Source organism: Pleurodeles waltl, chromosome 8 (genome assembly GCF_031143425.1).
Source record: "Pleurodeles waltl isolate 20211129_DDA chromosome 8, aPleWal1.hap1.20221129, whole genome shotgun sequence".
NCBI lineage: Eukaryota > Metazoa > Chordata > Amphibia > Caudata > Salamandridae > Pleurodeles > Pleurodeles waltl.
The window spans coordinates 1,385,714,810-1,385,732,186 of record NC_090447.1 but is presented as its reverse complement, the minus strand read 5'-3'; the positions used below and the strand labels follow the sequence as shown (position 1 = coordinate 1,385,732,186).

The 17,377-nt window shown below is 46.1% G+C and overlaps 1 protein-coding gene across 1 annotated transcript in view; it reads left to right on the top strand.

Moving 5' to 3' along the window:
* PIWIL4 (piwi like RNA-mediated gene silencing 4) overlaps positions 1-17,377 on the top strand; it is a 424,835-nt gene that overhangs the window by 222,084 nt on the left and 185,374 nt on the right. Inside the window, exon 10 of the mRNA XM_069202421.1 lies at positions 7,167-7,284. Coding sequence (XP_069058522.1) covers positions 7,167-7,284 — 118 coding nt within the window. The remainder of the gene's footprint in view (positions 1-7,166; positions 7,285-17,377) is intronic.

Sequence of the window (17,377 nt, the reverse complement as noted above, 5' to 3'; positions counted from 1 at the left end):
CCCAACCCCACCAGTGGTAACAGCCATCTACACCTAGTCAGGCTCCTGTGACTTCCATGTGTGCAGCAATCGGGCATAGGCCTTGTACCCCATGGGCATGTGATTAATCTAGGAACTATAAGTGCATGGCGTAGTGCAGAGGGCTGCTGTGTCTGTAGTGTCCGCCAACGGTAGTGGTACTGCATGCACTGAACATGTCTTTCTTCTGTCCCCCCCCCTTTTTGTGGTCTCCCTGTTCTTGTGTGCAATAGCATCATCAGGTGGAGGAGCAGTGGCACCGGAGCAGGAGGGAGCTGCATCCCACTTGGCCCTGGGGGGGCGAGACAACGGAGTCTGAAGCCACCAGTGGGACGGAGGGCGAGGGAAGCTCCACGGCGGGGACAGGAGGTAACAGCAGCGACTCCTCCTCTGATGGGAGCTCCCTTGCGGTGGCGGGCCTCCCTGTGCCCCCCGCATCAACAGGTACAGCCGCCACCCCCTACCAGCACTGCCCTCCCAGCAGCCCCTCAGCGTGTGTCCTGTGGCCGCTCACCCAGGAGGGTGGGCATCTCCTTCGCCCCAGGCACCTCAGGCCCTACCCCAGCCAGCCCTGCTGCCCTCAGTGATGAGGCTATTGACCTCCTGAGATCCCTCACTGTTGGGCAATCTACCATTGTGAATGCCATCCAGGGTGTCAAGAGGCATTTGCAACAAACAAATGCATACCTGGAGGGCATTCATTCTGGCCAAGCAGCCCAACAGAGAGCATTTCAGGCTCTGGCCTCAGCACTGATGGCAGTCATTGTCCCTGTGTCCAGCCTCCCCCCCTCCAACTTCCTACACCCAGACCCAATCCCCTGTACCTCAGCCTATCCCAAGCACACCATCAGACCAGCATGCACACACCTCAACACACAAGAGTGGCTCTGGCAAACATAAGCACCACACATCCCACAAGCACTCACACAAGCATCATACCCATGCACAAATACCAACATCCACTGCCTCCACTGTGTCCCCCTCTTCCACGTCGTCCTCCTCCCTCCCAGTCTCGTCTCCACTCACAGCTGAATGCACTACATCTTCAGCCACTACCTCCATCACCAGCACGCCCATCACCACACACCGCGCACGTGCACTCACCAGCCCCACTACCATTCACACATCCCCTGTGTCCTCTCCCAGTGTGTCAGTGAGCCCTCCTTCCAAAGTACACAAACTGAGGCACACACCCACCCAACAGCCATCCACCTCACAACAGCCTCCAGCCCATGCACCTTCACCCAAATTAAGCAAACGTACACCTCCTACAACCACTACCTCTTCCTCCACTCCCAAGGCCACTCCAATCATCCGTCCCAGTGTGTCTAAAAAACTTTTCCTGGCTAATATTGACCTCTTCCCTACACCGACAAACCCCCCTCCCCCCTGTCCGTCCCCTAGAGCCAGGCTTTCCAGGTCCCAACCCAGCACCTCAGCCACCACATCACCAGGTACAGTGGTGCCAGCAACTGCGGGCTATTGGAGTGCGCCAAGCATCAGGGCTGCCAGTGTGCCACGGAGTGAGGGCAAGGACATTCCGCCACCTGCAAAAGTAAAAAAGTTGCCCACATCCCGGAGGGAGAAGCCGAAAACACCTGCCACCAAGGGCTCAGGGAAAACGAAAGGGGATAGTCGCAAGACAGCTGCACCACCATCTAAGGTGGGGAAGGGCCAGAAAATAAAGGGCAGGGCAGGAGAGGGCATGGTGGCACTGACAATGGGACGAGTGTCACACCTTCTGTCCACGTCGACGCCAACCTGTACGGCGGAGAAGACCCCCACCTGCACCGCCACCAACACCGCAGTCACTGAGCCCGCCACCAGCACCGCCGCCACAGAGTCCACCGCCAGCACCAATGCCACAGAAGCCGACACCAGCACCGCCGCGACTGACACCGTTGCAAGCACCGCCAGCGGCCCCGCGACATCCTGAGCCAGTGGCACCACCGCAGACATGGCTGCCATCCCCAGTGGTCAGTCGTCTGAGCCTGGTGGTCAGTTCCAAAAGTCTGGGCAGCTTCTATGATGCACCACTTTCAGTGGAGAAAGGCATCCACTACCTCTGTCCATGCAGGATGAAGCACTCTGGGCACAATGCCCCCTCCAGAACCAGTGGAGTATCACATCCACTACCTCAGTCCTTGGCAGGATGAAGCACTCTGGGCACAATGCCCCCTCCAGAACCAGTGGAGAAAGGTATCCACTACCTCAGTCCTTGGCAGGATGAAGCACTCTGGGCACAATGCCTCCTCCAGAACCAGTGGAGTATCACATCCACTATCTCAGTCCTTGGCAGGATGAAGCACTCTGGTCACAATGCCTCCTCCAGAACCAGTGGAGTATCATATCCACTACCTCAGTCCTTGGCAGGATGAAGCACTCTGGGCACAATGCCTCCTCCTGAACCAGTAGATTATTACATCCACTAACTCAGTCCTTGGCAGGATGAAGCACTCTGGGCACAATGCCCCCTCCAGAACCAGTGGAGAAAGGAATCCACTTGAGAGACTGTGGCTTTGCACTCCCCAGGATAAAGCAGTGGGCAAACCACCCACTGGAGAGACTTGAGAGACTGTGGCTTTGCACTCCCCAGGATAAAGCAGTGGGCAAACCACCCACTGGAGAGACTTGAGAGACTGTGGCTTTGCACTCCCCAGGATAAAGCAGTGGGCATGGAGCCCCCTCGTGGAGCAGTGGCGTCGGGCACTCATCCTGCTGAGGTGCCCCCCCTTCCCTTCCCCCTGAGGTGCCTGTTTAATTTCGATCTGATGCCCCTGCAGTGTTCACTCCGTTTGAAGTCTGGTATCTAGTGTGGGCCTCGCCCATGCATTTTGGGCCCAGTGGTCCACGGACAATAATTGGTGCACTATCCGGACTTGTGTAGTTGGTGTACATAATTGCATATACTGTATTTCGAGTTTTGACTACTGGATTTTTCATGATTACAATCGTTCAACTAATTTCCTTTTGTCCTTGCGTTCTTCCAAGGGGGTGGGGGGTGTATATGTAATGTTGCAGCATGTATTTGTGTGTATGTTGTTGTGGGTGGGGGTGTGGGTTTTGCGTGTTGCGTGTGTGTGTCACTGTCTTTTCCCTTCCCCCTCCCCTGTGTTGTAGGTGCAGTACTCACCGTGGTCGTTGCCGCCATCTTTGGTGCTCCTGATAGAGGAGCAGGAAGACCATTGCAGGGAGTAGCTGGAGTTCTGGCTCCATGGTGTCCTGGTTCCTCTTGGGGTGTGGAGAGGTGAGTTTTTTCCCTTCCAAGTCCTGTTTCCGCCTTGTTTTTGTTCGTGTTGGTTCTGCCCCGGAAAAGGTGGTGGATTGGCATCTTCTGATAGGGTGGGTGGTACATTGTCTTCCGCCTGTCTGTTGGCGGTGACCGCTGCGCTGTTTGTACTGCTGTGGCGGTCAGAGTGTTAAAGTGGCTGTCTATTTTGGCGGTTTCCGCCGTGGTCGTAATCCCATTTTTTTTCTGCCGCTTTAACACCGACCGCCAGGGTTGTAATGAGGGCAAAAATGCCAAAACTTCGCATCCAGACACCCACATTCCCTATCCAGGGGCAATGCTCTATGGATCAATGGGTCAGGGATATTTGCTTACGCTTTTCCCCTTCTCCCACTCCTTCCATTTCTGGTCAACAAGTTGCGTCAAACGTGACTCAACATGATACTCATAACACCAACATGGGCACGTCAGCCTTGGTACATGACACGACTAGACCTATCTGTAGTACCTCACTCCAAACTCCCAAACAGACCAGATTTGTTAACACAAAACAAAGGTCAAATCAAGCATCCAAACCCCAGTGCTCTCAATCTAGCGATTTGGCTCCTGAAGTCATAACATTTGGATATTTAAAACTTCCATCTGAATTTATAGAAGTCATTAAACAAGCACAAAAATCCAATACTAGACAGTGCTACGCAAACAAGTGGAAAAGATTTGTCTACTATTGTCAATCTAAAAACATAGATCCACTTACAGCATTAATACAACATATTGTATGTTACTTACTTCATTTACAAATCAAATTTGGCTTTTTCCGCCATAAAAATACATCCTACTGCAATATCTGCATATTTACAAACTTTTCAACATAGTTCTTTATTAATAATTCCTGTTATTAAAGCTTTCATGGAAGGATTAAAATGCATCATTCCACCAAGAACACCACCAGTTCCATCATGGAATTTAAATATCGTACTTAGAAGACATGGGACCACCTTTTGAACCCATGCACTCTTGCCAAATTCAGTTTCTAACATGGAAAGTTGCCTTCCTTGTAGCTATTTCGTCTTTAAGAAGAGTTAGTGAAATACAAGCATTCACTCTTGAAAAACCTTTTTTCCAAGTACCCAAACATAAGGTTGTACTAAGAACAAATCCAAATTTCTACCAAAAGTAGTATCTCCTTTTCACATCAATCAAACAGTGGAATTGCCAGTTTTCTTTCCACGGCCAGATTCTGTGGCAGAAAGAGCTCTTCATACCCTAGATCTCAAAAGAGCTCTTATATACTACATAGACAGAACTAAACAGTTTAGGAAGACAAAACAACTTTTTGTAGCTTTCCAACAACCACATTCAGGCAATCCTATATCAAAACAAGGTTTAGCAAGATGGATTGTTAGATGTATACAAACATGTTATATCAAAGCAAAAAGACAACTTTTAGTCACCCCTAAAGCACATTCTACAAGACAGAAAGGTGCAACAATGGCTTTTTTAGGAAACATACCAATGGCTGATATATGTAAAGCAGCTACATGGTCAACCCCTCATACATTTACTAAACACTACTGTGTTGATGTGTTTTCACAACCAGCCACTAAGCTGTCCTAAGAACATTATTTCAAACAACTTCAACTCCTACAGGCTAGCCACTGCTTTTTGGGAGGACTAACTGCTTTGTAGTCTATGCATAGCATGTGTATCTGCAGCTACACATGCCATCGAATGGAAAATGTCACTTACCCAGTGTGCCTAACTGCTCATCCACACTACCATAGAAAAGGGTTTTTGGGGGTCAATTGTTCCTATGTAAGTCCTCCGGGGTTTTCTTGGACTCTTTACACAGTGTACCTCTTCTTGATCCCTTAAATAAAGAGCCAGCTTCCTACATTTAACTTGCCGAAATCAAAGGTCTTTGAATGAAAAAAATCTATGTGCATACGCTCCGCGGAAAACCACTTAACTGGAGACTAGACCGAGGTATTACCAAGTATTGCAGGGAACTTCACCGCCTCGAGTGTTCACAAAGTCAATTATCCTTCACTGTCAATGGAAGGGAAATTGACAGGAACATCGAGATGTGTTGAGGAATGTAGGGAATGCTGAAAGGAGGAGCTCAGGCTCCCCAAGCCCCCTAGAGTGCGCCGCTGTCACCGTGTGTCTCGCAGCAGCGAGATGTGTCAATGGAATGCTGGTGGAAAGGGCTTCAGTCACACACCTGCTTCTAGACCACCCACGCTCCTCGCTGCACACATCAGGGAGCACATTGGGTGAATGTGATGGGCCAAATGCAGTGCTTGTGCTCTTACGCCCCTGGGGGCTTTATAACGTTACACAGTTCCCCGCTAAAGCAAAAAGACTCCATTTGTCAGGAAAATCAAAAGGCTACAGACAGTGTGGCAAGCAGCAACTAACAATAGTGGGTGCACATTTAGGATGAACGCAGCACACCAGTAGTACAATAACACCAGAACTGCCCCCAAATATCTCAGATAAGGGAAAGCACTTATTTGGCTGCTGAATAGCGATGAAAGAGGAACTGCTTTTCCTTGATGCTGGATATATGGGGACGTTCTTCCTGCTTGTTGTGCAGAACTGTTGCAAAGAATTCCTGGTATTTGTAGTCTTTTATTAATGTGTGTTTTTTGTTAAGGCTGCTGACTGGAATAAATGAAAGAGTTTAGCATAATTTGAGCCTCTGGTCCTGACATAAAATCCTACTTCCTTGACTCCAGTTCTACAGTGCTCTTTCTAAGTCCCTCTGTTTCCACTGGTTTAAGGTATTAGATCATAATTCAGTGGTAAGCAGCAGAGGCCTTGTGATGGGTTTCAGCTGATGAAATGTCTTAACTGGTTCAGATATCCAGATGCAAAGTGGAGCTTGACAGATTTTGAAAGTTATAACTAAGTTTCTTAAGAAGAAGTTGATTAAACTAAAAATAACTTTGGATTCAATTAAATATGGTGCTCTATTCACTGAAAACATCCTTACAAAGTAAGGACAGGAGGAAATCAGTCTGCAGTGCAAATGCATTTTCATCTCCCCCATCACATGCTAGGAAAGCATTTTACCCCAAGGAAAAAGCCCTTACCTTACACCTTCACCAGATGTTACAGTGTACCATTAGCCTTCCTTGGAAGGGAAGTAACGCAGTCCTTGGCTGGTGTAAATTACAGATTATGTCCAGCATGGGAGGGGTTTGATTTGGAGTTAGGAAATGTCCACAACTGTACAGGTTTGTGGGTGTTCCCAAATTTGCAAGGCATGCTGTGCTTTGTAGCACCCACTTCCTAACCACTGAGATTTACTACTGTTCATATATTCACTATTGTGACAGAGAAACTCTTAGGAGTATCCCTGCCGTAAATCCTTTTGTGAATCATTGGCAGATGTAAATTGGAATGTTTTCTGCCATAAACATACATTTACGGCTAAAAATAGATTTGTAAGTTGGTTTTTTTTAGCTTCAAAATGTTATCTGAACATTTTTAATGTGAAAAAAATATTTCATTGATATTCTTCCATAAAGTTTCATCACTGTAAATTATCGGCTTGTCTTATCTTTATCACTAACCACTGAATGTAGCAAACGGCTTTCTCCATGCATCTAAACTACAGGACACATTTTTAGAAGTATTCTTTGAAGCTATGAGAACGTATCTCTTCAATTATCCTTTGTCCCGGCATGTTAATATCTCTGTTCTGTGCCATGATTGGTCTTAGGGTGCCTAGTTTTTTTTTTTTTTGTGTGAAATATACATTATTATTCAGTATTTATAGTATTGTTAAAACCTCTACGCACAAAAGGCAGAATAGCACAGTTGTGAACCCTGTAGTTGCTCTATTCTGTGCGATACCCTACTGAATGTTTTATAATTTTGTACTCTTGACTCCGTTTATTTCTCATTCAAGGTTTGTCAAATCGAGCTCTTTCTGATTTCCGTTTAATGAAGGATCTCTCAATGGAAACCCAACTAAATCCAGACCGCAGACAGCAACGACTGCTGAGGCTAGCAGACAACATTGAGAGGTAAATAGTTTCATGCTGCGTGTACCCCTGGTTTACTACAAACTTTTAATCTAAAACTATAGTTCGATGGCATCTGTCGCTGTAGATACGCATGTTTTGCAATAGCTCGCCATCTGGTGTTGGGCCGGAGTGTTACAAGTTGTTTTTCTTCGAAGAAGTCTTTCGAGTCACGGGACCGAGTGACTCCTCCTTTTGTCTCCATTGCGCATGGGCGTCGACTCCATCTTCGATTGTTTTTTTTCCGCCATCGGGTTCGGACGTGTTCCTGTCGCTCCGAGTTTCGGAACGGAAAAATAGCTAATTTCAGAAGATTTTCGTCGGTATTGTTGCGTTCGGGGTCGGCGTAGTTAGATTCAACACCGCGTCTAAGATCGAAGAGCTCCGGTGCCCTTCGGGGTAATTTTTTCGATCCCCCGTCGGGGCCTGGTCGGCCCGACCGCGTGCAGAAGAACGCCGATGGAACGGACCCCGTTCCGTTTCTGTTCCAAATGCCACAATAAATACCCCTATACAGACCAACACTTGGTCTGCAACCTGTGCCTGTCACCTGAGCACAGCGAAGACACCTGCGAGGCCTGTCGTGCGTTCCGGTCCCGAAAAACTCTCCGAGACCGTCGAGCCAGAAGACTTCAGATGGCGTCCGCGCCGACAGCCCACCGGGAGTTCGAGGAACAAGAAGAGGAGGGATCCTTTTCGATCCAAGAATCGGACTCCGTAGGATTCGACGATACACAAACCGTGAGTAGGACGTCGAAAACCACTCAGAAGAAGATTTACAAGGCCCAGGGGACGCCACTGCCACCAGGCCATGGCTCGACCCATAAATTCGGTGACCGACCGTCGGCACCGAAAAAGGCCCAAACAGTGCCGAGATCGTCCGACTCCGGTCGAGACACCGGCACGCAGCCTTCTCGGGACCGAGAAAGTGCTGGAGACAAGCATCGACACCGAGATACCGGTGTAGACACGGCTCGACGCCGAGACAGCGGCACCGAAGAAGATCGACGCCGAGAGGTTTCGGCCCCGAAAAAGAAGAAAGTCACCTCGGAGCCGAAAAAAGATGCAGACAGGGTTTCGGTGCCGAAACAAACTGCAACCGACCCAGTTTCAGGCTCTTATACAGAAGAGCACTCGCTAACCTCCCAAATGCAAAAGCATAGGTTTGAGGAAGAACTACACTCAACGGATGTAGACCATACGCAAAAGCGTATTTTCATACAGCAGGGGACAGGAAAAATAAGCACCCTTCCCCCTATTAGAAGAAAGAGAAGATTGGAGTTCCAAACTGAACAAACACCACAAACAAAAGTGGTGAAAAAAGTTACCCTACCACCCTCTCCTCCACCTGTGATTCACGTCTCACCAGCACAAACTCCATCACATTCCCCAGCTCACACCACCATGAGCCAGGGTGACCAAGATCAAGACGCATGGGACTTATACGACGCTCCGGAGGCATACCCTACGAAGCCATCTCCACCAGAGGACAGCACTGCGTATTCTCAAGTGGTGGCTAGAGCAGCACAATTTCACAATGTAAGCCTCCACTCAGAACAGGTCGAGGATGACTTTTTATTCAACACACTCTCCTCCACCCACAGCTCCTACCAAAGCCTTCCTATGCTCCCTGGTATGCTCCGGCACGCAAAAGAAATCTTTAAGGAGCCGGTCAAAAGTAGGGCAATCACACCAAGAGTGGAAAAAAAGTATAAGGCGCCTCCTACAGACCCGGCTTTCATCACTACACAGCTGCCACCAGACTCTGTCGTTGTAGGAGCAGCTAGGAAAAGGGCCAACTCCCACACATCTGGAGATGCACCACCCCCAGACAAAGAAAGCCGCAAGTTCGATGCAGCTGGTAAAAGAGTCGCAGCACAAGCTGCAAACCAGTGGCGCATCGCTAACTCCCAGGCACTACTTGCGCGCTCTGACAGAGCCCATTGGGATGAGATGCAACATCTCATTGACCATCTGCCCAAGGACCTACAAAATAGGGCAAAACAAGTGGTTGAGGAGGGACAGACCATTTCCAACAACCAAATCCGCTCCTCCATGGACGCTGCAGATACAGCTGCATGGACAATTAATACATCCGTAACTATCAGAAGGCATGCATGGCTCCGAACGTCTGGATTTAAACCAGAGATTCAGCAAGCAGTTCTCAATATGCCTTTTAACGAAAAAGAGCTGTTCGGTCCAGAAGTGGACACAGCGATTGAGAAACTCAAAAAAGACACGGACACTGCTAAAGCCATTGGCGCACTCTACTCCCCGCAGAGCAGAGGGAATTACAGCACATTCCGTAAAACACCCTTTAGAGGGGGGTTTCGGGGTCAAAGCACACAAGCCAGCACCTCACAGGCAACACCGTCCAGTTACCAGGGACAGTACAGAGGAGGTTTTCGGGGACAATATAGAGGAGGGCAATTCCCTAGGAATAGAGGAAAATTTCAAAGCCCCAAAACCCCTACTACTAAGCAGTGACTCACATGTCACTCACCCCTCCACACAACACCAGTGGGGGGAAGAATAAGTCATTATTACAAAGCATGGGAGGAAATCACTACAGACACTTGGGTTCTAGCAATTATCCAACATGGTTATTGCATAGAATTTCTACAATTCCCTCCAAACATACCACCAAAAGCACAAAATTTGACAAAACATCATTCCAATCTCCTGGAGATAGAAGTGCAGGCACTATTGCAAAAGAATGCAATCGAATTAGTGCCAAACACACAAATAAACACAGGAGTTTACTCACTGTACTTTCTGATACCAAAGAAGGACAAAACGCTGAGACCAATCCTAGACCTCAGAATAGTGAACACATTCATCAAATCAGACCACTTTCACATGGTCACACTACAAGAAGTATTACCATTGCTAAAACTACACGACTACATGTCAACTTTAGACCTCAAGGACGCGTATTTCCATATACCAATACACCCATCGCACAGGAAATACCTAAGGTTTGTATTCAAAGGAATACATTACCAATTCAAGGTACTGCCTTTCGGATTAACAACCGCACCAAGAGTCTTTACCAAATGTCTAGCGGTAGTCACTGCACACATCAGAAGGCAGCAAATACATGTGTTCCCATATCTAGACGACTGGCTAATCAAGGCCCATTCGTTAATAGAGTGCTCAAATCACACAAATCAGATCATACAAACCCTCTTCAAACTAGGGTTCACCGTCAACTTCACGAAATCCAACATTCTGCCGTGCAAGGTACAACAATACCTAGGAGCCATAATAGACACAACAAAAGGAGTAGCCACTCCAAGTCCCCAAAGAATTCAAAATTTCAACACCATCATACAACGCATGTATCCAACACAAAAGATACAAGCAAAGATGATATTACAACTCCTAGGCATGATGTCTTCATGCATAGCCATTGTCCCAAACGCAAGACTGCACATGAGGCCCTTACAACAGTGCCTAGCATCACAGTGGTCTCAAGCACAGGGTCATCTTCTAGATCTGGTGTTAATAGACCGCCAAACTTACCTCTCGCTTCTGTGGTGGAACAACATAAATTTAAACAAGGGGCGGCCTTTCCAAGACCCAGTGCCACAATACGTAATAACAACAGATGCTTCCATGACAGGGTGGGGAGCACACCTCGATCAACACAGCATACAAGGACAATGGAACGTACATCAAACAAAACTGCATATAAATCACCTAGAACTACTAGCAGTTTTTCAAGCACTAAAAGCTTTCCAACCAATAATAGTTCACAAATACATTCTCGTCAAGACAGACAACATGACAACAATGTATTATCTAAACAAGCAAGGGGGGACACACTCCACGCAGTTAAGCCTGCTAGCACAAAAAATTTGGCGTTGGGCAATTCACAACCAAATTCGCCTAATAGCACAATTTATACCAGGGATCCAAAATCAACTCGCAGACAACCTCTCTCGAGATCACCAACAGGTCCACGAATGGGAAATTCACCCCCAAATTCTGAACACCTATTTCAAACTCTGGGGAACACCTCAAATAGACTTGTTTGCGACGAAGGAGAACGCAAAATGCCAAAACTTCGCATCCAGATACCCACACAAACAGTCCCTAGGCAATGCCCTATGGATGAACTGGTCAGGGATATTTGCTTACGCTTTTCCTCCTCTCCCTCTCCTTCCTTACCTGGTAAACAAACTCAGTCAAAACAAACTCAAACTCATATTGATAGCACCAACTTGGGCAAGGCAACCCTGGTACACAACGCTGCTAGACCTATCAGTAGTACCCTACATCAAATTGCCCAACAGGCCAGATCTGTTGACACAACACAACCAAAAGATCAGACACCCAGATCCAGCATCGCTGAATCTAGCAATCTGGCTCCTGAGATCCTAGAATTCGGGCACTTACAACTTACCCAAGAATGTATGGAAGTCCTAAAGCAAGCCAGAAGGCCATCCACCAGGCACTGCTATGCAAGTAAATGGAAGAGGTTTGTTTGCTACTGCCATATTAATCAAATACAACCTTTACACACAACTCCAGAACATGTAGTGGGCTACTTGCTTCACTTACAAAAATCTAACCTGGCTTTCTCTTCCATTAAAATACACCTTGCAGCAATATCTGCATACCTGCAGACTACCTATTCAACTTCCCTATATAAGATACCAGTCATTAAAGCATTCATGGAGGGCCTTAGGAGAATTATACCACCAAGAACACCACCTGTTCCTTCATGGAACCTAAATGTTGTCCTAACTAGACTTATGGGTCCACCTTTTGGACCCATGCACTCCTGCGAAATACAGTTCCTAACCTGGAAGGTTGCATTTCTCATCGCCATTACTTCCCTAAGAAGAGTAAGCGAGATTCAGGCGTTTACAATACAAGAACCTTTTATACAACTACACAAGAATAAGGTCGTCCTAAGGACTAATCCTAAATTTTTGCCAAAGGTTATTTCACCGTTCCATCTAAATCAAACAGTGGAACTTCCAGTGTTCTTTCCACAGCCAGATACCGTAGCTGAAAGGGCACTACATACATTAGATGTCAAAAGAGCATTAATGTATTACATTGACAGAACAAAGAACATCAGAAAGACTAAACAACTATTTATTGCATTTCAAAAACCTCATGCAGGAAACCCAATATCAAAACAAGGTATAGCCAGATGGATAGTTAAATGCATCCAAATCTGCTACCTTAAAGCTAAACGACAGCTGCCCATTACACCAAGGGCACACTCAACCAGAAAGAAGGGTGCTACCATGGCCTTTCTAGGAAACATCCCAATGCAAGAAATATGTAAGGCAGCCACATGGTCTACGCCTCACACATTCACCAAGCACTACTGTGTAGATGTGTTATCCGCACAACAAGCCACAGTAGGTCAAGCCGTATTAAGAACATTATTTCAAACTACTTCCACTCCTACAGGCTGAGCCACCGCTTTTGGGGAGATAACTGCTTACTAGTCTATGCAAAACATGCGTATCTACAGCGACAGATGCCATCGAACTGAAAATGTCACTTACCCAGTGTACATCTGTTCGTGGCATCAGTCGCTGTAGATTCGCATGTGCCCACCCGCCTCCCCGGGAGCCTGTAGCAGTTTGGAAGTTACCTTCAACTATTTGTATATGTATCATCTCAACCTTAAATAGGTACATACTTAGTCACTCCATTGCATGGGCACTATTACTACAATTCAACTCCTACCTCACCCTCTGCGGGGAAAAACAATCGAAGATGGAGTCGACGCCCATGCGCAATGGAGACAAAAGGAGGAGTCACTCGGTCCCGTGACTCGAAAGACTTCTTAGAAGAAAAACAACTTGTAACACTCCGGCCCAACACCAGATGGCGAGCTATTGCAAAACATGCGAATCTACAGCGACTGATGCCACGAACAGATGTACACTGGGTAAGTGACATTTTCATTATGCATAATGTTGATTTTATGAGCTAAAAAGAGGATTGTTATATAGGCCATTTGTATTTGGTTCACAGTACCACGCAGGAGATAAAAGTTTGTTGTGTGCTGAAGCTGTGTGTCTTGTGGGATGCAAATAAGACACACACCATAACCATTGGGGGAAGATTGAGATGGCGCAATTGTAGCTTGATAAATACGACCTGCTTTGACGTTTTGACCAGCAAATTTTCAATCTGTCATAGCAGCAGATTTAGCTGATCTGCGATGGCACCTGCAGGTTATTCTCCTTAAAAAGTACGAGTCCCCTCAAAACTGAATCCTGTACATCGAAGAAATACAACTTGCAAAATGGTTACCAAGCACTTGAATGCAGCAGTGTGCAAAGCATGTGAATCTACAGTGCTAGAAGCGGCAAACCAATTGTTACAGGAAGTAACATTTTTCATACATTGTTAGTGCCCACATTTCTAGACTCCCCGGCGTGCTGAGGACTCTACTTAACTTGAACATCCCTGTTTATGGCATTTTTTCCACAGAATTCCCTCTCCCATATATGGTGATAGATCATGCACCTTAGATTGAAAGGTTGGGCCTCCACCGCTGCTATTATAGTGATGTCTGCGCCTTTCAGGAATGATGCTGGAGGAGTTCCTTTGCTAGAGCTTCAGCCATTTTCCCTACTTAAAATGTCTTAATATTATGCCAGCAGATTATGCTATTAAAGCTGTTTCTTTTGATAGACATACCATAGCCACTCCCAAATAAATTAGTCACGGGCCAGGTTTCCAATTGATCGGACATGGGAAGTCCTCCAGTTAATGTCCGAAAATTCTAAATTCGGACAAAATTCAATTTGCTGATTTTTCCACTACTATATGTGGTGGAAGAAATTCAGATTGTAGATTCTCTATCAGATTGAGTGGTTTCTTCCAGAAACTGGTGTTTTCTTCCTTCATTACCGAACTCTAAATCAGACATCAAGTCTCATTGTTAGAACAGCCAGATGCAGTGCTTGAAGTCACTTGTGCTGCATGAAGATCGTGCATTATTTATCTTCGTGGGAACTCTGTGCAGTGCTAGGAGTGAGGGTCCTGGCGTAAGGAAGATAGGGGACCATGGGCTAGGACTAGATTTTCAAAGAGGGTCTGGAGTTCAGAGTACATTTGTAACTGTTTTATGTGCTCCGAGGCCCCATTGTCATCCCAGAAAGGGCTGAACACCCTCATGCCACCCATTCCTTAATATTCATTGCATTGGAGAACGATATTAAAGATCTTTGCACATTGTCTTTTGATCCTGTAACAGTTACATCTTCATAGAAACTGACCATTGTAGTCTCGCTTCTGAAAAACCCTTTGACAGATCCAGCAGTACTGAGTAACTTTTTCAGTTTATTTACTTTTACAATAGTAGCTGGAAAGGAAGTAAAACAGGTCAAATCAAATCTGGACCACTATCAACGCACTATCAGGTCATACCGTGGCACAGAAATGGGTATAGTTACCATACTTGATCAATTGACAACCATCAAGGACTAAGTAGTTACTGCCACACTGGTTCTATTAGGTCTCTTGGTAGCCTTTTGTGCTGTATCCCATAAGATCCTAATTTTCCATCTGTACACTGTGATATCAGACATAAAGCGTTCCCTAACCCAATTTCCTCTCTCTCGCATTCATTTCAGGCAACCAGTTTGCCTCTCTTCTAATCTTTTTTTTTTACATGCTCACAAGTGGAGTCCCAAATAGCTTCTCTTTCAAACACTCATTATTCAGTCTGTCCCTCTGTTAGCTTCTTTCATTAATTGTTAGGTGACTATACGGAAGACGATACGTATCTTAATATAAGATTACATACGAATCATGACACCGCAAGATACAGCTTCCAGCAGTGTCTGCAAAAAGGAGCAGAACAAATTAACACAAACGCCCTAAAGCTCAAATCAGCTAAATGCATACCCGTGTTCCACAAGATGCCGCTTCCATCTGGTTTGACAGATGATGGCCTTCAGAGTTACATAGTCCTCCATCCCTTTCTCACTTAGGGCCAGATGTAGCAAATTCCCAAATTGCGACTTGCAATTTGCGAGTCCCTGCAACTCGCAAATTGCAAGTCGCAATTTGGGATGCAGAAAGGTGTCTCAGACACCTTCTGCGAGTTGCTATGGGGTCGCAAAGACCCACCTCATTAATATTAATGAGGTGGGTCGCAATTTGCGACCCCATAGCGATTCAGGGCACTCACGGGGATGGTGGCCTGCTGGGAACAGCAGACCACCATGCCCGAGACTGCTTTTAAATAAAGCAGTTTTTTTTTTTCAAAGTGCAACCCGTTTTCCTTAAAGGAAAACGAGCAGCACTTTGAAAAAAAAAACGAAACCTTTAGTTTCGGTATTTTTCAGGGCAGGTAGTGGTCCATTGGACCACTGCCTGCTCTGAAAAATTATGTTTAATGCCAGACACAAAGGGGAAGGGGTGCCATAGGGACCCCTTCCCATTTGCGACTGGGTTACCATCCACTTCAAGTGGATGGTAACTGCGAGTCCAAACATCGCATTGCGAGTCGCAAATAGGAAGGGAACACCCCTTCCTATTTGCGAGTCGGAAATGCATTTTGCGAGTCTGTTCCGACTTACAAAATGCATTTCTACATTGCAAAGTGGCTTTAGCGACTCGCAAACTGCGATTTTCGCCGTTTGCGAGTCGCTAAACCTTTGCTACATCTGGCCCATAGTCTGGAACCTGATTGTCACATTTGATCAATTTCTTTCTTTGGCCTCTCAGAACGATAAGGTTCCTGGGATTTTCTTCTTTATTCTGAGAATGCTGAAGCACCTTCTGTCCTTGGTCCCTTTCTTTTGTCACTTCATAGTACTCATTGTGGTCATTAGTTCACACGTGGAGCACTGCAGTGCTCTCTTCTTCATTCTCCCTGTCTGCACGAACTGCTGGCTGCTGAACTCCTAAACAGTAGCTGCCTTTTAAGCCCAACAACACGAACCTGGTGTACCAAACAAGCAGGCAGTAATTCACTGCAACATCATTCACAGGCATAACTTTATAGTCAGCCAGTGGCATGTTAATTTTTTTGGGTGCTATGAATTATATTTTGCAATCATTGTAAGTATGTATTTAGCAACAGGACATCATTAATTTGCACAAGAAAATTGCTAACTTTAGTTATATATAAAAATAGAAGTAGTGCTAGGTGCTCAAAATGTGATCACTTAGTGACATTGAAGGAATAATGTATAATCCATTTGTACACTAAATCAAAGACACCAACAACAGCATTGATGGATAATAACTGAATTCAAGGATTGTCCAACTAGCCTGATCTAGTGTCACAATTTGTTTTAAGGGTTAAGTCCCTAAGGGATACACCCACCAGTACCAGCCGTCCTCCTGTTGCAGTCAGTATTCTAGATAGCAATGCCTCACTTGGGTACTAGGAGAGAAATGGGGGAATGGGTGAGACATTGGAGGCACTGGTTCGGAATGATGCCTACTGCTTGTCACAGAACCACCACTCAGTAATCTTGATAAAATAAAATACAGAACAATGACTTTTTGAGAATATTCTAATAGCTATATACTGCCGCACACATGAATCAATAAGATTATCAGCCTACCTCTCAGTTGGCTAAGGAGCACTGCACCTAGCCCTAGTCAAAGCAGGTTACAGGCCCAAGGCCGTAAGGTGGTGTAAAGGTCAGAAGTTGTTAGGGGACAAGCTGATGCAGATTCAATGATCAGCCAAAGAATTGCGAGACAGAGAAAAGATAGTAGGGAGGGATCTGGTCTTGCCATATAAAGGAGGGAGACAAAGTGCTGCTGGAGTGAAGGAACTGGGATGGGAAAAACAAAGCATAGTTAGGGACACTTGTGGAACAGGTACAGAAAGGAGAAACTCATACAACTAGGAACGTTTCCAATCGCACCCACCAATGCCTGTGAGAGTCTTATTTAATAACAGTGGCCTATCAGGCCCAGAAGTTCTGCCCTTAACCAAGCTATCTGTTATGCTAGTTTCCATGTCACTGTATCCATGCATGACCACTTCTGAATTTTTATGAGGTTCGGAACTCTGGTACCTGTCAGTATGCATTGCAGTGTGTGCCTTTGTCTCTTGTTGCTACTTACCGTTCTTGACATCTAGACCAAA